The sequence below is a fragment of the Cibotium barometz genome, chromosome 57 (assembly GCF_041138505.1).
Source record: "Cibotium barometz isolate CiBa-2024 chromosome 57, ASM4113850v1, whole genome shotgun sequence".
Lineage (NCBI taxonomy): Eukaryota > Viridiplantae > Streptophyta > Polypodiopsida > Cyatheales > Cibotiaceae > Cibotium > Cibotium barometz.
Genome location: NC_141102.1, coordinates 13,013,234 through 13,035,456, shown reverse-complemented (window position 1 = coordinate 13,035,456; position 22,223 = coordinate 13,013,234). Strand labels below are relative to the sequence as shown.

Genomic DNA, 22,223 nt, shown 5'->3' with positions numbered 1-22,223 from the left:
TTCACCAGCATCAATTACATGTTCTCGGCTTTTATGTATGAAGGTGATCCTGTTGGTCTTGTAAGCCTTGCACGGATCAATACGTGTACGCCAAGGCTTTCCAAGCAATACATCACAGCCATTCAAAGGCGCCACAAGAAAATCCTCATGATCCACATAGCCTTGAATGTGTATGCGCAACTTGCCAAAAATAGGCATGACCTGCACTTCTCTACTAACAAAGGCAGCCCCTGCTTCAATTTGAGGACCCATGTCCTCCACTTCAATACCCAAAGCAGCTGCCATTTGTGTGGATATGAAATTTTCAGATGCACAATCATCAAACATGAACAAAGCGGGCTGATCTTTGAGCTATCCCCAAGCTTTACATACAACCCTATCTTTGCCATCATGTGAAGTGTTGCCCTGCACATCCGGAACCATATGCACATTAGGCTTTGATGCATTTGCATTATCACGCTTCATCTTGTTTGGGCATGCCTTTACAATATGCTCGGTGCTACCACAAGTAAAGCATTTTCCCTCACTCATATATTGCTTTTTCTGTTCCGGAGTGAGACCATAGTCTCTCAGTTTGAAGGGACGCTTCTTGGTAGTGTTATTTTGAGCCTTTGGACCATTTTTATCTTGGTTTTGGTCCTTTTTAGGTGGCTGTCGATCATTTTGCAGGTTTTGGACAGCCCTCTCTTTGCCTTGAAATGAGGGTTTAGCCTTATTAGATCGACTCAATTTGAGTTCCAATTGCTCGGGTGGCGGTGGCGGCTGCGATTAATTGGTGTAAGGAATGACCAGGATACATTTGTAGTCCCGCTTTGTACATGGGTTGCAATCCCGATTGAAACCTTCTCTTCCTTTCCGCCTCGGTGACATGCATAAATGGAGACACCTCCAAAAGCACTTTCCAAAACTTTTGTACATATGCATTTACCGATTTCCTCTCATTTTACTTTACCCAATCCCACTTCATTGTTATCTCATTCAATGCATTGGGAGGCAAGAATTGAGCATAGAACCTCTCCTTGAACTCTTCCCATGATCTAACAGGATTCGGTGAGAGCTTCTCCGTGAGCCACCAATGGGCAGCAGTGCCTTTCATGAACATGCTTACATGCCGGATCATGGATTTCTGAGTGAAATCCTCATCACTGAAAGCAATATCAAAGTGGGCAATAAAAGCAAGTGCCTTTGATGCATCATATTCCCCATGATATGTGTCAAACTTCACAGATTTGTCTCCGGCTTTGAAGTCACGAGACTTTGATGCATGTGTGTGCATCTCAACATATTTTTTCCCATGTTTGTCCATTGGGACAGCCCCTGTGTCTGGCATCATTTTTTGACCAAAAGGTGATGCATAAGGCATAGATACACGTGTCCTGTAAGCATGAGGCATGGCTGGCCCCTCAACATGCATTGATACATTTTCAGCCATAACTTCTCTCTCACGAGCACACTCGAAGGCATGAGTGGCATGAGAGATACGCGGAATACCTGCACCAACAGAAAATTGCAGCCCATGATGCATGTGTTGTGCATGCACATTTTCAGCCGGCAATGGCATTTGACATACATTTTGACCACTGCCATAAACATTGTATCCTTCACGGGATACATAAGGTATTCCTGCATGGCGTGAAGTCACTGATTGTTCCTCTCCCATAGCATGGAGATTCATCCTCTTAGACATAAGTTCTTGTTCGGGCACTTGTGGGGATTCCAAGACATGTGAGATGGTTGCCTTTTCTGCAAAGGCATCCTCGGTACGAGCCAAGTATGCACGTGCTGCATCCCTAGGTTGCATGTGCAACTCTTGAGCAATCATTGCCATTGCATGATCTATATAAGATTCAGCTTTCTTGTCCTTCAAACGGTCGTGTACCAATGGATCCTCGCAGCGGCAGAGATTCAATTCTTCTTGTTGTGCATGGAGAAGAGCCTGCATACGAGTAAGTTCAGCCCTCAAGACTATGGACTCTTCTTCTTGCATCTTCTCTTTGCCACGGGACGGCTATCCCACATATTCATGTTCCCTGTTGTGCACCACATGAGTTTGCTCATCCTATAAAGCATTGGAGGCATGCATTTCATTGTCCCTGCCTCTTGTATTAGCATCTCCAACATTCATTATATGGCCGTCCATAATGTTCTAAGTGTAGAGATTAGCTAGTGTTCACGGTGATCGTCTCTCAACGATAGAAGTGAAAGAGAACCGTATGCTCCGATACCAATGTAACTTGGTTGAACACAATGCTAATCAATACACTTAAATACACTAAGATTTGATGGACACTTGTTCAAATACAAGAAGTAAATTGCTGAATTAACAAGAGACACACAATGAGCCGGAACGACCGACCCCCCCCCTCAAATAAAGTATATTGATGTTGGGAGAATCAAGTACATAGTGTCATGGGCATTTCTGACCAGATTTCCATACCAATGCATATGAATACAGTATTGCAAACAAGTGGTTGTCGATGTAGACTTGCAACCCACACTACCCTCTCAAGTGCCCATGTTCCCTACCATCTGCTCTCTAGACTCTATTGTTCCATCAACACATGGTAGCAACAATCTGCAAGAGAGCACATAGGACAAGAACACTACATAGGGTATGTGATCTTGTAATCCGGTTCCTCCCTCCTGCTACTTGCTCCCATAAATATTTAAGCATAAAAGCTTACCAATAGCAAGTAGAGTCGATGACAACGGAAGTCTTCGTGATGGAAGTCCTTGGAGTGTTGAGATCTTTGATTTGTCGCCTTTCTTCGTGACAAAAGTCTTCAACAGGATGAAGGGAACCTTGGGAAAGCTTCCCTCATGGTTCAACTTGAGAAAGGAAGGCTGAAGGGTTTTCAGCAAAAAGACCAGAAATTATAGCAAAAATGAGAGCTGTTTTGCTGAATTTCAGTCATTGGGAGTGAGTAGGAGAGTGATTAGCACTTGGAAACACTCTTGGAAGCTTGGAAAACACCCTAGCAAGTTGGGTATGGCTATGAAGAGCTTGGAAATGGAGAGAAATGGTGGAAAAAGAGAGTTTTCAGCCTCCAAAAATCTTCATGAAGAGAAAACATGAATTCTCTCTTAATAAGTAAGTGAATTGGGGTCCAATCAGGTGAAGGGACATGGAGAGATGTCCATTTATGAGTAAAAGGGAAGGATCAGGTCCTGGACATTGAGTCTTGTCCGCCTCGAGACTTCAGTGAGTGTGAACTTGGAAGCGGTCATAATTTATAAGTGACTTTTGGGCGCCTAAACTTTAATGAAGTGGGAACGCACTCACTTATAAATATTGGCCAAGTCCTAAGGGCTATTTGAGCCTAGATTGGGTAATACTTACCACCTGTTCACATGCCACACAACCATGTCTGCAGACAGTTTCACACGCACGGTTCACGGGTGGGCGTCCTCTTACTGGGAACTACACATTGGTCAATCAAGCATGAAAACAGCATGCAATTGCAATTGCAAGCAAGCACATAAAGATGCTATGCAATGCAGCATTGGTATGGACAATCCCCGTTCATGAGACTATACCAAAATAGACGTGCTCCAAGGAAGTACACGAGGTACCAGACCCAACGGAACACCAATCCACCAAGCATTTCCGGGCATGTACACGGAGGTACAAGTCCCAACGGAAAGCCAAGTCTACAGTATCACATGAGTGGGATCAATCCCCGGCATAAACAACTGCCATGGACACCAGTCCAATGTACATACATGATAAGAAAGCACGGGTGGACCAATTGGGTGGCCAAATGGTGACAGCAACTTTCCTGTACTGATGTTGGTGGTTCTTGTGTTCGTCTGTTAGAGGAAACTGAACGGGTAACTTATGCTCTGATGTCCCGTAGTATTTGGGACAAAGAAACTGCTGTAGATGAGGATGTTTTTTCCATGGAGACCTCTCGGAAAGCCAGGCAGGTGGCAGTTGATTACTTGCAGAAGAAGGTGCATACTCCAGGCTTTGTGGTTCCGGATTCAGAGGAGGTGGTTGACAGCATAGTTTCCAGAAACGGCGTTTCTGGACCACCGAAACGTGGAAACGTTTCCAGAAACGGAAACGGCGTTTCCAAGTTTTATTTTTTCCAGGGTTTAGAAACCCGCTTGCTCTCTTTCGCCGGCATTTTGCGCCTTCTTTCCGCCGCCTGTTTGGAGCTGCTCTACCCATCTACCTTGCCCTCTACTCTACCTCCACATCAGCCCTCTACCACGCCCTCTACCTCTCTACTTGGGGCCTCCACCTTTGCCATCTAAGCTCTACCAAGCAAGAAGGAGTCACACCTTGCTCGCAGCCTGCAGGACTAGAAAAACAGCCTCCACTTCTCGAATCTCAGCAGAGGCAGAGGACCACGATCCTACCATTTCTTCATCTGAGCCTGACTCTCATGAGTCGGAGGATGACTCCTCCATGGATGATCTTGATGAGTGATTTTTGGAGCACTTAGCTCTAGGATTTTGTCATGCCAGCAGTTGCTGCCAGCCTGCCAGCCACATGGATATTTTTTGATCATGTTTTGTATTTACTATAGTCTATACATATGGATTATGGATTATGGATGATGGATCTTGTTTTGTATTGACTCTTTTGAGGCTTGAGGCCGCTTGAGCCTTGAGCCTACAGTTGTCATTTCTGAATTTTGATCTATCATTTGAGTCTTTGACATTGAACTTGAGCAAAGATGTATTTTTCAAGCTTTTGTAATGTTTTTATTAATTATATATGTATGTATTAAACCCTAAAACCGAAACTCCGTTTCCCCGTTTCTTCTCGAAGGCCGAAACTCCGAAACTCCGTTTCCCGCCGTGCTCCGCACCCCCGTTTCCGAAACTCGTGGAAACTATGGTTGACAGGTTCCAGAAGGCCTTGCGTGGTCTTCACTAGGTTTCTAGGACTTGGCTTTTCATCGAACAGGTGTTGATTCTTGTGAGCAGTGTGATGCCTCTATGACTCGTGGACACCAGATTGGACGTGAGCTTCGTGATGAGGCACTTCAGCTCATGGTTTTAGATGACTCTTTGGGAGACAAGACTGCGTATCTTGTGGTTTCTGCGGCATGTGAAGGTCCGACTCCACGGTTGGAGTGACTCAGTTTAGGGAGGAGATCCAGACACGAGGAGATCTACTTCAGGCCTAGGAGCAGTTTTATAGAGCAGTAAGAGGCAGTCATCTTTTGCCTTGTCGTCGACAGAGGCAGAGTACCGAGCTGCTTGTGATGCTGTTTGTGAGGTGGTGAGGTTGCAGAGGTTGCATTGCAGGATTGGGCTTGAACTGGACGAACCCATGGTCATCCAGAGCCACTTTGTTCGTGAACAGATCGTTGCTGATGACATCTGACTAGAGTTCTGTTCGACGGAGGACAGTATGGTGGACCTCTTCACGAAGTCGCTATCTCAGGATTTGCTCAGGCGGCACCCCAGCTCCCTGTGGTTGGTTTCACAGCCAGAACTGAGAGGGGGTGTTAGAAGTCATCTCTTGTCTTTATGTGGACACCAAGGCCTCTGTTGTGGGTGTGCCCGCCCATTGTAGGTGTTTTCTCATTTTTCCTCACTCCTCGTATTTTTCCCTGGTTTTTTCCATTTTTGTGTGGTTTGGGTGGCAGCCCTGAGGTGGCAAGATGTCTTAGCATGTGGCCGAGTGCAGCTGTATGCGTTTACTGATGCTGGCCGACTGTGTGGACACCTTTCTGGTGCTGGCCGACTGTACACAGTACTGGCCGACTGGTTTATTACCAGTCGTGTGGGCACTTCTGGAGTCCTGTCGGCTGCCTACAGCAGGCCGACTGCTGTATGGGGGCCATATAAAATTGCCCCACAGCCCTTGCCACATGGTGTATCATTCCGGGATTCTTTTTGTGTATATAGAGCAGAGTTACACGCCTCTATCTCTCTATCTCTTGTGCTGTTATTTTCTGCATTGCATTTTGCTCGTGTTCCCATATCTAGTCATCATCTCCGCTGCACATTCTGACAGACTATTTTGGTAATTTTTTGCACCAATACACCAAGAGAACCCAAATAGTTACTTCTCCCAAACCTGGCCTAGTGCATTCCTGGAGCCTAGGGGCTCTACCCCATCCGAGTAGTCAATGCACATGGGTGCCAGAAAGGGAAAAAATTTGCAGGTGTGTACTAGGAAGAACCCAAACAGGTCGGCCAGCCATGGGGTGCAGTCGGCCAGCCCCATGGGCTCTTGCCAACCATATGGCATCCATCCACACTACGGAAAAATGGAAAAAATAGGGGAAAAATACGGGGAGTGAGGAAAAATGATAAAACACCTGATAAGGGCGGGCACACCCACAACAAAGGCCCTGGTGTATAAATCTAGACAGGAGATGACTTCTAACACTCAGAAGGATCTACAGCTACTTGGTCTATTTCTCGTGGAGGAGTGAAACCGATCCCATCAAGTGGGAATAGACTCCGTTGGACACCCACGCGCGTAAAAGCACAACTTAATATCACAATTTGAAATGGACAACTTAATAACAACTGAAGTTTGAAATGAAATGAAATGAAATAGATGGACACCAGCACTGGGGCCGGAACGGGCCGACCCCCCTCCCCTCAATATATGATATATTATTGGGAGTATTTAACAAATACAATGCTCCATGGGTTCAAAGAACCAGATGATGTCCATGTACAAATGAATACAATACCAAACAAAAGGCTCGAAGTAGATGTTCAAAGTAGAGTGACCACTTGAGTGGTCCAGTCTCTACGGTCCTATGCCTTCACTGGAATCCGTGGAGAGCTAGCCCCACTGGTGTTCCAGGACCACGCACAAACAGGCGCTCCCGTACTAACGCCTGGCTCTCCCGATCTCGGCACCTTTGGACCGTGGTTCTCCAAAAGCTTGGACTACCCGGCACCGAACGGGTGTTAACGGTAGAGAGAGTCCTTTATCAGATTTACAACAAAGTTCTTTACTTAAATCTGAATTTACTTACTTGTAGCTTGCAGATGGAAGACCGATACCCATGGTGTTTGTGTGCAACTGCTTGAGAGGGACACCAAGGTGCAACAGCATGTCGAGGAGAAAGAGGAGTAGCTGCCTGGGGGAAGGTATAGCCTCCTGGAGAAAGGAGATGCCGCCCATGTAAAGGAGGCGCAACCGCCTGCTGGACCAAACCCAACCTTGAGCACTCTTGGAACCTAGGGGCTCTACCCTATTCAAGAAATCAACGCACACGTGCGCTAGAAAAGGGAAAAAAATAGCAGGTTCACTAGGCTCCGATATTAATTGTAGAAAACTTGTGCTTATGTGCAGAAGAGATAGGGGAGTGCAGTGGAAACACAATTATAACACACACAACAGTCCTAAACTACTGACTTGCATTATGTACAAGAAATAGTTTATAGCTGAATTCTTGAAACTACAGGAGCTATGGCTAAGTAAAAACGTCAATGACAGCCTTGTGACCTATTAAATACTCATGGCTGGCATTCTGCTTGCAAAGAAACACTATGAGAAGTCCAACGTTGAGAAATGCATATGTTTTTGGTGATTTTCCAACATGGGTATATGGGGAGCACCAATGCGCCATGAAGAACCCAAATAGCGACTTTTCCCAAACCTGGCCTTGTCCAGTGACGGGTTGTAAGACCCATCTTTGTCTTCAAAACAGAATTTCAAAATTCCGTACATCTTGGGATCAAAGCCCAAATTGTGGATAAAGTCCGAATCCATATAAACAAGAATACTTGATGTCCATGTATAATCCTAACATGATTTGTCCTACCAGTTACACTCCAATTGGGTTTCTGGTTTTTGGCCGTCAGCCTGTAGTCCAAGAGGTAAGAGGATACACCTCCTTGACTACGGAGGACAAGGGTGTGGAACTGTTGGGTAGATTCATTTGGTATAGTTCATCGTGAGGAGGTTCTTGACCTCATGGGGGGTAGGGCCTATGGTCCAATGTAGCTCAAGTAGGGGGCTTTCACACTAAACTATCGATGCAAATTAAGCACTTGTGGATGGCCATGTTATAAGTTGTCTAGTCTTTTATCCAAAGTGTCCGCCGTTTTCTAAAATAGTCACCATGACACATGCACAAGCGTCCTCCTCTAAACCTTGTTCACATGGCCCTTATATGGGTTACTTTGCTAAGCCTTGTGTTTTTTTGCTTCATGTGTTCATAGCTATGCTTGAGCCATCAGCAACATGCTTCGTTTTTGTCCATCATCAACCTGCTTCTGCGTTTTTATGTTACCGCCATGATGAACCTCTACGTTTTCTTCTCTAACGACCGTCACCCATCTTTTACTTGCATTTTCGGAACTGCCCGCCACATGAATCACAACAGACCTTCAACGTGGTACAACCCATACAGCTGCCTCTATGCTGATCAGCCATCAGTTCCTCCCTCAGATATTAGGCCTGCGTTGTTTTTCTTCTTATGGCTCTGACACACATACAACCTGGTAACAGGGTTCTCCTGGCGCCACTCAGGGCCTGAGGCCGACCCCCACTGTTTCACTGCCCTCAACGGGCACTCTAAAGTGGAGAGTTTGCCAGTTGAGTCAGCTGGCTCAGCCGGTGTGGCTACTGGGGAGCGCTTGGCTCTGCCTTCTGAACATATTGCCTCTATGGCTCCTGCAGCCCTCCGCCACCTACTCAGCTTTTTTTTTCTTGATTATTGCTCTAAGTTTTCAAACCTTACCATCTAAGGTGTGCTTCACATGGTTTTGATTGAAAACCCCTTTTAAAAGCACACTTAGACTCACATGGGGTACATTCTGTTTGGCATCATCGTGATGGGCATCATTAACAATTTTGCACACTTAGACTCACATGGTCTACATTCTGCTTGGCATTAACGTGATGGGCATCATTAACAATTTTGCACCACCTGTGGCATTGTCATGTGATTTCATGCCATCATCGACATTCACATCTTCACCAAACACATCCACTTTCAGGTATTCTACCTTGGCCCATGTGCCTAAAATGTTGGAACTTGGCCCAAGCGTCCATAGCTTGCATACTCTTCACCGACATATGCGTTCTGTTAAAATCCATGGTAGAGGCTAAGAAGGAGAGTAAATAAGGGGCACTGAAGTCCGGCTGCAAAGGAGGAAGGACCGAGTAGGCAGTGAGGAGGCCGCGAAGTAGGAGGCAGCTCAACTCAGAGCATTGGCAGCGGCAGCGGCATTGGGCAATATAGCGTTAATAGCAGCAGCAGCAGTAGAGCAACAACATCAGTAGTAGAAGAGGCAACAGCAGCTGGAGACGAGTGGAAGAGAGGAGCTGGAGTCTCACCTTGGAGCAGCAGCAGCAGCATGGGCCAGAGTCAACGGCCAGCCAGGTGGTGGCAGCGAACAACGAGTAGACGGCGGCGGCGATGGCAAAAACATTGGTGGCGGTGGTCTTGTGGACACTCATGCTGCCTGAAAAGCTGGCTCTCATACCATGCTGCCAGGGGATTGAGCGGAGGTGGTGTGCCCAGCACTAGCGCCACCCAAAACAGATGGCGAAAACGGCTCTGGTGGAGTGGGCTGTGGCATTTCCAGGTGACAAACACCTAGCTCTGATGTCATTTGTGAAGTTTTTAGGGTTCACAAAGAAGATCTATGGAGGATGATGCACCTCTGTGGTGTATGTGCAGAGAAGAGAGGGAGTGTGATGTAACAAGCTGAAATCAGATGATTGCACAGTACAATGTGATGCTTGTATTCATTGCTATGAAGCTTACAAGGTACAATGCTTTTATAGGAAAAATGCCATATCTTTCTCAAGACTATATTCATTGGGGTAGTGACACTTGTCTATACCTAGTGACATCACTGCATACACACTCAAAACACTTACGAGTACTCATGGGGAGTGTTCACACACTGAAGCTCCAAATATCTAATACATGAAACATGGGTTATTGTTGTCATAACCTCACTGCTGGTCAGAGTTCGACCAAGACTCCTGCTACGTGTGGTAGAGCATGCGAAGGAATGGCATCGATCTGTGGGAGTCACTTCTTAGCCTTTGGCTCGGGGTTGGTTTGAAGCATAGAACCTACGGTTGGGAGGTGAGCTAGCCTGCTCCCCTCTTAGCGGGTTTCTTCTAACTTCTAGTCACTCGTGTTTTACGTTTAGGAGATCCGTGGGGTTGTAACAGGGGGTTTGTTGGGTTTGGTGTGGCATGGGGCACATAGAAGGCTGCACACGAGGGAGGCTGATGGGAGACAGCATGCGGGGAGGGGTTAAGGCTAGGCAGACACGGGGGGTGCCGCAAGCAAGGCATAGAGGGGAGCTCCAAGCTTGAAGCACGGTAACTAAATGCCTAGAAACAAAAAAACTAAATGCCAAGCTTGAAGCACGGTAACTAAATGCCTAGAAACAAAAAAACTATACTTGTGGGATTATTTAGTTATATTCACTTACGAGTTATTTATAAGCCTTGACCCTTATGGTCAGCCTGCTTTCTTACTCCATGGGTCCTTGGTCCCCATATTACATTGGCTAACCCTATGGTTAGCATTATGTACATAATAGGTAAGCTGTGGGTAAGGGTGATGAAAGGTTAAAATCGGATGTGAGGCGATCTAGATAGTCCTTATAGGGCTGGTGATTTAGATCATGATGGAAGTGGACATAGGTAAAAATCGTGATTGGAGGGTCGGGAGGGGGTGATGAGAAAGAAAGATACGGTGAAATCTAGATAGGTGTGATCAGCCCCAACAGAAGGTTTTATATGTGCCTATGTTCTGTGCACACAAAACACGTGCTCTAACGCACATGAGGGCGGAGCATGTTGCTCTACAGCTTGCCTTCTTGATGATCCATAACGTGCCTTTGTTGCTTTGCTTTTGTCCTATACACAGTGGCTAATGGATGCTTACAAATGACCCTTGACTAGCCTTAATATAGGGATAGTAGGTCCTATGCTGCTTGGCCAGCCCTTTTCCGACCCAAAAACATCATCTAAAGGTCATCATTAAACATGTTCATATTGTGACCAACTTGTGTCCCATCCATTGCTGCATGTCAGCACCTTTGGGTACCTGTTGGGCTGTTGAAACTGCCTGAGTTGGTCCATACTCGCCTTGGGATTTTCCCCTTTGGGCGGCTGCAGCAGAGCATCATGTCCATGAGGATCCTGCTTTGGGCATGCACATGACAGTTGGGGCCGGTTGTTTTTTTTTACTTCTTTCTATTCAAAGCGGGGCAATTACCCAATCAGCTACTGTGTGTGTGTGTGTGTGTGTGTGTGTGTGTGTGTGTTTTTTTTTTTGGGGGGGGGGGGGGGGGGGGGGTAATCTTCATCATGGTTTGAGTTTTCCTTCATGTGCAGAGAAGTGATAGAAACTCTGTTTGACGGTTTATCTTTGAAAACTTGTCTACTACAGTGACATATCTTTATGCATGAACCTGCACCGACCTCTTCAGTGGTGACGATGTGATGCATGATGGAGATGATGATTTGAAACTTTGTGAATAGACTCTCATGGAGTCAAGATCTCACTTCAATTTTGTTAAGTTTGGGAAATAACAGGAAATTTCCATTGGTATATAGCACTAGAGAATATTTCCCCTACAACTTTATCATGCTTGAGCAGCTTCGCACATGCCCTTGGACCTTGAGTGTGGAAATAAGTTGTTTGAATAATTGGAATGAGTTTTGAATCCCTTGCACCATAGTGTCCAGATTATGCACCAAAGATTCTGTACGATATACATCGTTAAGCACATCAATGATGCAGTGAAGTCGATTGTGGGCATGCTGAGACTTATAGATGGCTGTGAACCTTGCATACATAGCATGCTGAGACTTATAGATGGCTGTGAACCTTGCATATATGTATGCATGCATGTGTGAGTATTTCAGCCTCTAGCTGAGCTGATTCTTGGGATTTTCCAAAGAATCATTAGGGACCCGTGCATTTAGCTAACAAATCTCAATCGCAACCTCCGACAATGGCATCTAGCTGTTTTTGGTGGTGTGATTGTGTGCGCCTTTAAAAGACCTTACCAAAAAATAAAAAGTGGTACAAGAGTTCCATGTGGAACTGGCCCGTGGGAAAACTGAAAAAACTCCTTCAAAAAGGTAGCCTTGCTGTATGTCTATCTCATCAGCATCATCATCAGGGTGTGCTCTACGGTGGGCATGTGAGTACATGTGAAGGATTCATCTCCAAGTCGGAGAGAGAGAGAGAGAGAGAGAGAGAGAGAGAGAAGTGCTTCCTTCCTTTTTGCAGGTTAAAACTTCACTCCAAACTTTCTCGATAAGGAACGACAATGATCAGCCGGTATGCTTTTTTGGTTCCCCTCTTCTAAGCTTTGATTATGTCCTTCTGTAGTGTGCTGGGAAAATCACTCAAATCAACTGAAATCATTCAAGGCAAGGGCGCGTGCATGTTGGTAACGAAACGGTTTTGGTTCTTGTGACTTGTTTGTGTGACTGTCTTGCCAGGTTTTTGTGCAAAGACAGAAGACTGCATTTCCCCCAAATTTCGTGCACTCGCTTGATAGTACTCACATGATGATGACTGCCATAGCTTGTGGGGAAGCAGGGTTGTTCTTTGCTGGTATGTTTTGATGCAGTTGTGTTCCGTAAAGTGGCAATCTCTTTATCATTCGTTTGACTTTTCACGGCTGATGCAGGTGTACATGACTCGTTCTGGACGCATGCATCTGATGTGGAAAAGATGAATCAGATTCTGCGTGAAAAGTTTGTAGAGCTGTATAGCCAGCCTGTTCTTGAAAATGTGAGACATCTTGTTTCAGATTATCGCTTGTTGAATCACAATGTGTGTTTCGGGTGGGCTATGTGAAGTCTTCATTGGAGGGTATATCAATTGGGAACATATCATATGTATGGACAGCTGTTCAAACATTTCCGTAGGCTTCAAGCCTCATGGGAAACGCTCACGGGCTCATCTCTGAGCTATTAACGAATAGATTATACATCTATGATCAGCTAGTGGGATGGTAGTGCTGGTGTGTCCCACACCAGTGCTGATCACCTTGGGAAGAGCTCTGCTGAGCCATGTACCGTATAGAGGCTATAGCTTAGTGTGCTTTTTAACTAAAAAGGTAATAGTAGCATTGACTCCTTTCTAGAGCAGTTATTGAATATTTAGGTCTCATTCCTTCTTCAGATTGGTCAGGTTGCTTAGCCATGCTCTTTGACAAAAATATCTACGAGTTCATCATGTCATTCATTTGTGGCTAGCTTTTCAGCTCTGCTGATGGAACTTTGGTTTTTTGGTGTGACCTGGATATTGGCAGCTTTTGAAGAGTTTTCAGAAAAGCTTTTCTGGAGTCGAGTTCCCACCACTTCCAGACAGAGGAGACTTTCAATTGGAGGAGGTTTTGAGATCACCATATTTTTTCAACTGACACCCTTCACGCACTTGTTTGATGGGGCCTGCAAAGCAATGCTGGCCAGACTCCATTTTTTGGAGGTGTAATATAATCTGCCTGCCACCACTAGGCCACAATTGGTGGCTCCATTACAGGATGCTCATCATTTACACCTGCTTCTTGGGATTGCAGCATTTGAGGAGTTTGTATACACAAGAGTAGAGCAATGGATGAGTGGGCATACAATTTTGGCATCGGAAAAAGTATCCAGAGAATGTGTACACCATTGTTCCAAGGAGCGAAAGCTCATTGATATATTGGACATTGCCTGTTGTAACATATATCTTTGAATAAGTGAAAAGAAAGCGATTATTGGACTTGCACAATGCTGAAGCTGTTTGGGTTATTATCAGGTTAGTGGGCAAGTATGCTTGCCATCTTCACCTGCTCGTCAGTCTTGGGCTGGGGATGGCTGCCTTTTTGCATCGGCTTGTCTGTAAAAGACCTTTTATTTTATGTGGCCAACATAAATGAAGAGATAATGATGCATAAACAAGCCTTAAAAGACTAAAAACGTTGATATCGTGGTGTTATGAAAACTATAAAAACCATTTTGTGGGAGTGTTGGCTTTTCATACCAATTCTGAGGAAGCTTCTGATGAGCTAACTTGCACATTACATAAGCGATGAAACATTTGTTTAATGGAGAAGGTAAGATCTTTTATGCATCTATTATCATAAAGCTTTAAAGAAATGCATTTTTCTATAAAGGATGAGCAACTGAAAGCAATGCGCTAATCAGGTGTCAATGCAAGGATTTGCATGGGTGATATATTATTTGATTGTTGATGGAGTTGTATCTTGATAAGAAAAATATATCTATAAGATCAAGCTGTTTCTACTAGCATGTTCCTTGTCTATGGTGCATTTGTTCAAAAAAGAATTACAGAGCTACTTATACAATATTTACCAAAAGAAGTAATCTAGAGCTGTTTGCTATCCATAAGTAGATGTGAGCCAATGACTCAGACCATAAATAAGTCAGTTATATTGTAGCAGAGTTCGAAGCCTGTAAAAGACTGAACAAAGCGGTTCTGCTGCTACCAAAAAGTGGGCTCATCTGGTTAATTTAGCTTTGAAGAGGCTCCCAAGTGGTTAAGGAAGGGAACTCTTCAACTACTTGCATAGGCATGGTGGTTGGCGTTTCTTGTAGTAGGTCCTTGATAAAAAAAGGAACAAGAAAAGGAACATCAGGTAGTATGTGAGTGCTTCCTCACTTACCCAAATGCCTTAGCTTTCTCATCCAAGTGACTAATTTTCTACGAGTGCTCCCACGCTAACCAAAAAGCCTTTACCAAATGAAATCAAGTTCACATTTTTCTTATAAGGCTCTTGTTTGTTGTAACAATTAGATTACCATGAAATGTTGAAAAAAAAAGGGCCGATTCAACTTCTTTCCTTTCTGCAACACTTAATATATCAGATTTGTCCAATCAAAGGCTAATTATTTGCTAGAAACACTCTCTTGACCTAATTTGAAATTTCCTATTCGACAACAGTAAGCGCAGGGTAAGGTTAGCTTTATATATTCGAGCATTGTCGTAAATACGAAACCTGCCTATTCTTGTGGGCAAGATGAGAAACCGGAAGATCGGGTGGGTGAAACCATGTTAATCAATGAAGTGGTTAACATAATCCTCTTTTTAATCCTAGAGGCACGATCTTCTCCTTCCATTGAGTGCATCACAGGAGACGGACTAGTGGTCATCGTTATTCAGGGGCACAGGCCATAGAGCTCTCGCACCATTTGCATGACTTGTGTATCATTGATGCGCTTACCCACCCTTGGCCTTCGGCTCGGATGGAGTTGGGTGGGTGGGGCCTTATAGATTAGGCAGAGGAGACGATGTCCTCTAGTGTGGAGGTGTTGCTTTTTGTGTTTCATGTTTTAGTGGTAGTACCCCTTCCTCCCTCCTACGGATACCTGCATTGTGATAGGTGGAGTCCAGAGTACACATACTCCAGAGCTCGAATAGAGTGGCTCCACATGGAGGACATGATTTATGCCCATCTAGGCCATCTTTACCCTAGGACTGACAGTGATTACTCTCCATTGAAACCCATGCCCAAGACTCTTTGAGTGGAGGGTAGTTTAGATAGTTCCACTTCCCATCGATCTTAGTTATGCGGATTGTCTCGTGGAACACCTAGGGTTTGGGGGGTCCACATTGCTTTTAGAGGCGTGGTGTCCTTAGAGAGGAGCTCCATAGAGTAGCAGTTGGTGCACCCATTGACATTCTCTTCATTGAGGAGCACCATCTGTCAGAGGGGCGTACCTACTGCTCTATGGGACGATCTTGCGATCTTGCAAGGCAGGAGCCACACCTCATGGTCCCATTCTTTTGACCCCTTTAGAGAGAGAGGGTGGAGCATGCATTTTGGTCAATGAAGCAGCTACTGCTGGTAGTGGTCCACTTAGGCATCACCAGTGTCATTGGATGAGCCTAGTGGGTGACCGTTAGGATTGGAGAGGACTGTGCGGGCGCTATGAATGTATATGGCCGAATGAGGTAGCAGGCATGGCCCCCTTTTGGAGTACAGTTCGTCAGTCCATGCCGTCGATGGACATGAAAATTTAAACATGCTAGAGTTGGTAGATGATAGACTCTGAGGTGGCATGGCTATAGTATCTGGTACAAAGTTCTCGGCTTGGGAGGAGTTGATTTTGGCTCTCAGAGAACATGACCCTTGGCATCTTCCGGAGTTTGGATGCAGCCCTAGGAGTCCAGGTTTCTCTAGATCCGATAGGAGTACTAGCCGTAGCCTCTCTAGATTAGATCGATTCTGTGTAGATGAGTGAGCTTGTGGTCATGATGGCATGATTGGTATTTTGGTATGCACTACTTTTTGTGATCATGCATCGATTATTCTCTCCATGGAGTCTCTCAATGGAGAGAACCCATGAGGGCAAGACATACATTCGAGTACTTGGATTCCAGATAGCCTCATCTAGGACTCTGAGATTTGTAGCAAGATAGAGGGGATTTGGGAGAGGCTAGATTTTCACATCAAGAGTAGCCATACAGGTGGCACCTTGGATCAGTAGTCTATTATAGGAGGCAACGTAGAGCCGATTGGCTGGCATTCACAAGCATGAGGAGCATTTACAAGGGCCTAGCTTCTCTACAAACGTCTTCAAGAGAGTACACACTAGATAGCTCGTGGATTAAGAGTTCGCGCATGTACAAAGCTCAGATCCATACAGGGCGGAGAGTGGGGTATAGATACCATTCTAGAGCCTCTTTTTGGACGATGCAGGTGAGAGACAGGGTCATGGGGGAGTTCTTTGAGATTGCAAGCCCACACAGGCAGTAAGATTGTATATCCATAGGTTGCGAGGCTAGGATGGATCCATTGTTATAGACCCCCCTTGTGAGAGCCATTGCCATAGATTTCTTCAGCTCTCTTCTCATGGTTTCCCCATAGCCTCACGTGTTGGATGCATGTGGGTGGGTTTGATGGCATAAGAGAGAGGTGGTCCCTCCCACTCTCCGAACCTTCCTCCTGACCCCCGTCACATCTAAGGAGCTAGCGGAGGCTATGACGACATTACCTAGGGGCAAATGCCAGGGAGAGGACATGCTTCCAGTCTCCTTATTTCTCCGTCATCACTGGGATCTCATGGAAGGTGGCCTGAGTGCTCCCTTCAACGAGATAATGGTTACGGAAGCCATGCTAGAGAGGTTGTTCGAGGGATTGATCCACTTAATCCCCAAGGAGGGTGGTGATAGATTGGAGATTTGGCAGTGTAGAAACCCATCACCCTCCTAGGGACTGCCTACAAAATTTTGGCCAAAGCCATGAGCTAGAGACTGTAACCCTTCCTCCCTAACTTGATTCATGGTACTACACAAATGGGTTTCATTCAGGATCGGAGCATCCTAGACTTCTTCACCTTCTCGGAGACGACTGCTTTGGCCATGATGCGTTAGCAGGATCTGATTGTTCTCCTTCTTGATTTCGAGAAAGCCTATGATAGAGGAGATTAGGGCTCTCTAGGTCGAACAATGTGCTGGATGTGTTTTTGGTAGGAGTTTGAGGTGTTTCGAGACTCTACGTGGCTTCACACAACTAGTTTCTTATTGAAGGAGCTAATTCAGGGAGCTAGAGGCAACATATTTTCTCTTTCTTTCTTGCTCCGACGTCGACAGGGCTACCGTCTTGCACCTTGTCTCTTCATGTTTGTTACGGAGGCCATGGATAGTTTTCTCTCTGCCCAGGAGATTGGGCTCAAGGGACTACGTCTTCCCTTCCGTGCACAAGAGGAGCTTCTTGATTCCGAGTTGGCCCAATGACATGGTAGATGTTGGGGGATGAGGGGAACCTTTAGAGCTTCGCCGTGATGATTGAGATATTATGTCGTGCATCCGGAGCACAGATCATTTGGCACAAGTCATGTGGATTTTGGGTTGGCTCATCACCCCCCAGGGTCTCTGACAGTTTCTAATCTGGAACCCCATGATCTGTCTGCCTAGTAGTCACATGCTCAGGGCTCACCTACACATATCATGGGGAGCTTTAAGAATGGGCCCTACTAAGTCACTTGGAGATTGGCTTACATTTAGACAAGTTTCCCCAGAGGCCCGAAGAAGGGTCTGGTTGGGATCCGAGGTAGAGACCAGGACATCGACTCTTCCATCACTCTGGAGTGGTTGGCCTTGATGCACCTGACCCTCCCTGGCAGTTCATGGCCCAAATGAGAGCTCCGCCTTACTCACCTTCTCTATTGGACATCATGGTAGATTGAGAGAGGGGAGACTCCCTTGGAGGATTTCAGGGAATGCACCTTGCAGAGGGTGAGGGTGATCGGTTTTCATGCATATGAGTGACAAATCTACCGTCCACTAGCCGAGGTGGCCAGAGAGAGGCTTTGTTGATTATCGCTTTAGGAGGGCCGACCTCTCACGTGTCTCGAGTGGGGACCGGGAGAGTGGACTTGGCATGATCCTCCAGAGCGTTCTTACTCACATATACACACACTCACTCTCTCATACACACACACACTCTCTCTCTCACATTAACATTCTCTTAGTGAATATACACATTCTCTCCTCTCTCTCTCTCTTACTCTCTCTCTATTCTTACTCACTTATACACACTCTCTCTCACACACACATTGAAACTCTCTTAGTGATTATACACTCTCTCTCATCTCTCTCTCTCTCTTACTCTCATGCTCCCCCTCTCTCTTGGCTAACACTTACTCACATATACACTTACTTTCGTCCTCTCTCGTGGCTAGCACTTGGTCAGCAATAATACATGGTCATTTGGGTGGATCAAGAACACTTGGTGATTCAACATGGAGGTTAGTAAATTGTATATTATTTATTTTCAAGCATAGCTGATTAATAATAAACGTAAAAATGATTTGCAATCATAATTAAAAATGGTTTGAATAAATTAATGAAATGTATAAAACAAAATAACAAAAAGCATCATCATCATGATGCAAGATACTAAACTATCATCAAAACTATGAATATCCATACCAGAAAAGAAGTATGAATCTCATCAAGATAGAATCACAAAAAAGTGTGATCAATCCTTTGATTATCAAAGTAGCCATTACTAAAAACTAGAATTACCCATGATCCTATGTATGGATATAAAAGATAAAATCACAAGAATAAGTAGTAGATGATCACACAAACACGATCATAAGATATAAGTCTATGTATCTATAAAAACTATGTTAAAACCCTATTTAGATCCTCCATCTAGATCATCTACATCCTCCTTACAGTCATTATTAATATCATCATTCGACTTCTCGGCATTAATTCCACCACTCCATGAGGCCTCCTCATCCAAAGACTCTAGTCCCCAACCTCCTGTAATGGTAGAATTTGATGATTAGGATGACACAATTATGATAAAAAAATGAAAAAATAATAAATTACAATAGAAAATATACCTCTGGGAGTAGGTGCACACCTGCTGCATGAAGTCATACGTTCAAAACGGCTCATATCCAACCTCGTTTTCATGTAAAGTCACAATTCAATGGAGTATACCATTTATCTTCAATGCATCTAGCTTGAGTTCTTCAAAAACAAAGGATATCACACTTTACACTAGAGGGCATAGAACACGTTGCCCTAATGCTATTCATGGTATATGCACCTGCCTGCAATGACTTGGGATGGATGTGGATTTACCACAAGGAATAATTACAGAGATTGCTCAAGATTATGAGTTGCCACCTCATTTGACATCATTAATGCAGTCTTATGATCGTAGATCAACTCGTGCTTGGATTGGACAACTTCCTATAGATTGGGAGGAATTATCTCATTTGGGATATTGCTACATTATAACAGCTTCCTCGACAGCAATGTAGGCCATGGTCTTTACATTTCTCAAGACCTTTAAGTCTCATAGTCATGAAGTCACTCTTATGACCTTTTGTAGACCATTATACACTAGAAGTGTTTGGAATCGCCTTGCATCCTATTAGCATGTCCTCATATGGCATAAATTTAAATGTTGCTTCAGTCCAAGTAGATGCTAATGAAAGGAGGGGAGATTGGAATCATACATACATAGATGGGAGACCGTACACCCACAGAAATATAGTTGGGCTTTTAAATAGTTCAAGGGGAGTAAATGGTGCAGAGCCCAATTGTGTTTTTGAGGAGCACACAAGTCGTGAGGACTATATGGGCTGCCATTCTCAACATTATGGAGTAGCATTCTCTAAGATCTAGAGAGGAGCTTCTTGCCAATTACATATTTCTTAGACCTCTTTGTGCTCGACGTAGAAATGGATAAGCAAGATTACCATTAAATGTACCATTAGGGCGCCCATCATCCAGATCTAGGACATGGTTGTACTTCATTTTGTACCAGCTATAAGTATGGTTATCATCATCTGTAAGTATCCATAAACTCTTGATGTCATTATGATTTATGGTTGATTATATGTATGTGTATATATAATAGAAATATCTCCTTCTCTCTCTATCCATCTCTCTCTACATTACATTATGTTTTTATGGAAGAAATAGTTTATTTAACATCATATTTCTTTTATGTTATATATCTGATGATATATATGAGGTGGATTCAAGTAACCCTGACCTTCATAATGGCCCACATATTTCACACTTTCAACGAGAATATATCAACTTGATAAGAAAGTAGATCCGACACGATACGAATCACTATGAAGTGGAAAAATCCATGATAATGAGGTCTATCCACTTCATCATGATCATTCACTCAATGATTGGTTTGATGACCATGATACTTATGACATGAATGATGTTCGAGTTCGTCTCGAGAAAGGTAGAAGACACTAAAGAGACATGAACAATTACAAAAGAAAGTACTACCCTAGTTTTCAAAGATGCAAGATTATTAAGACTATCCACAATCTTGCTTATTCTAAACTTGCAAGCTCAGCATGGATGGAGCAACAATTTTGTAACAGCTCTTTTACGGTATGCCTTCTTAACTTCATCATCACTCTATTTTTATTTTTATCATTAATACATTATTTTGATATGTATAACACTTTGATTATCATCCAAACTTTTACCAAAAGATAATTTATTACCAAAGTCAAGTGAGGCAAAATCCATGTTAGAAAAACTAGGGATGGACTATAATAATATACATGCTTATGTTAATGATTGTATTCTATATAGAGGGGAATACGCACTTTGTACACAATGCCCAAAGTGTAATAAGCTACGTTACAAAATAGAGTACGAGAGTGGAAAAGTACCAGGAAAGATTCTAAGACATTTTCCCATTAAACCTCACTTAAAACAAATGTTTGGATGCCCAGCACTTGCCCAATATATGGATTGGCATTCAAGAAACCAAAGTATGGATGGAATCTTACGTGTCCCTACAGATTGTGAAGCATTCAAGAACATTGATAATGAGTGGCCAATCTTTAAACATGAACCACACAATCTGAAGCTTGGCTTGGCACACTTGATGGAATCAATACATTTTCTATGCGATCGTCTAAATGGTCCATGTGGCCCATTGTATTGATAAACTACAATATCCCCCCCTTTATGTCAATAAAAAAAGAGCACTTAATTCTAACAAAATTTTACTTTGCATAGTATATTAACTTGGACAATTCATGACTATCCTAGCTTAGGCCTATGTTCACGTATTGAATCCTCTTGCTACAATAGTATTCATATAAGCAAATATTTTGTTTATCTTTTTAATTGCATAAATTTTAAATGACAGGTTTATCAACAAAGGGAAACTATGTATGTCCAATTTCTGGAGAGAACTTGGATACTGAATGAAGTAAAAGCCTTAAAAAATGGATTTACCCTCATTATAGGAGGTTTCTACTCATGGATCATTGATTTAGAAAACGACTGAAAATAATAAATTCAATAGCAAATCGAAGATGTGATCATCATCACCTCCTATAATGACTCTTGCAGATTAGAATAGGAAATGGACAGAGTTTGAATTTGCAAGAATAAAAAATCCAAGTGAAGTACCATTGGGCAGCATGAAGCCTAAAAAGCCTATATGTTATAGCCTTTAGTATTGAAAAAAGTTAAAACTTATACATTTTCTTAATCCTATGCATAGTTTTACGAATGTTGGAGAGTCATAATGAAGACATTTGATGACAGGTGATAATTAAGGACACACATGCATGTTGAGTGGATCTCAAAGAATCTGAGAGACAAAGAAGCAACTACGGCCTAAATACTCTGATGATCATACTCATATCACTTATGAAGAAGCTCCATGGGTCATCTCTAAGAAAGAATACACATTAGTTTTACAAAGAATTGCTGAAGTGCGAACTCCAACTGGATATGGAGCTTCTTTTAAAAATCTTTCACTATAGATAATGATGG

General features: G+C 43.8%; 1 protein-coding gene across 2 annotated transcripts in view; it reads left to right on the top strand.

Annotated features, from left to right (window-relative positions):
- LOC147606445 (DNA-directed RNA polymerase 2A-like) overlaps nucleotides 1–13,698 on the top strand; it is a 128,950-nt gene extending 115,252 nt beyond the window's left edge. For both annotated transcript variants that reach the window (XM_086791846.1, XM_086791847.1), the window contains exons 16-19: nucleotides 12,204–12,254; nucleotides 12,419–12,533; nucleotides 12,610–12,713; nucleotides 13,237–13,698. In XM_086791846.1, coding sequence (XP_086647972.1) covers nucleotides 12,204–12,254; nucleotides 12,419–12,533; nucleotides 12,610–12,713; nucleotides 13,237–13,347 — 381 coding nt within the window. In that variant the 3' untranslated portion in view covers nucleotides 13,348–13,698. The remainder of the gene's footprint in view (nucleotides 1–12,203; nucleotides 12,255–12,418; nucleotides 12,534–12,609; nucleotides 12,714–13,236) is intronic.
- The last annotated feature ends 8,525 nt before the right edge of the window (nucleotides 13,699–22,223 follow it).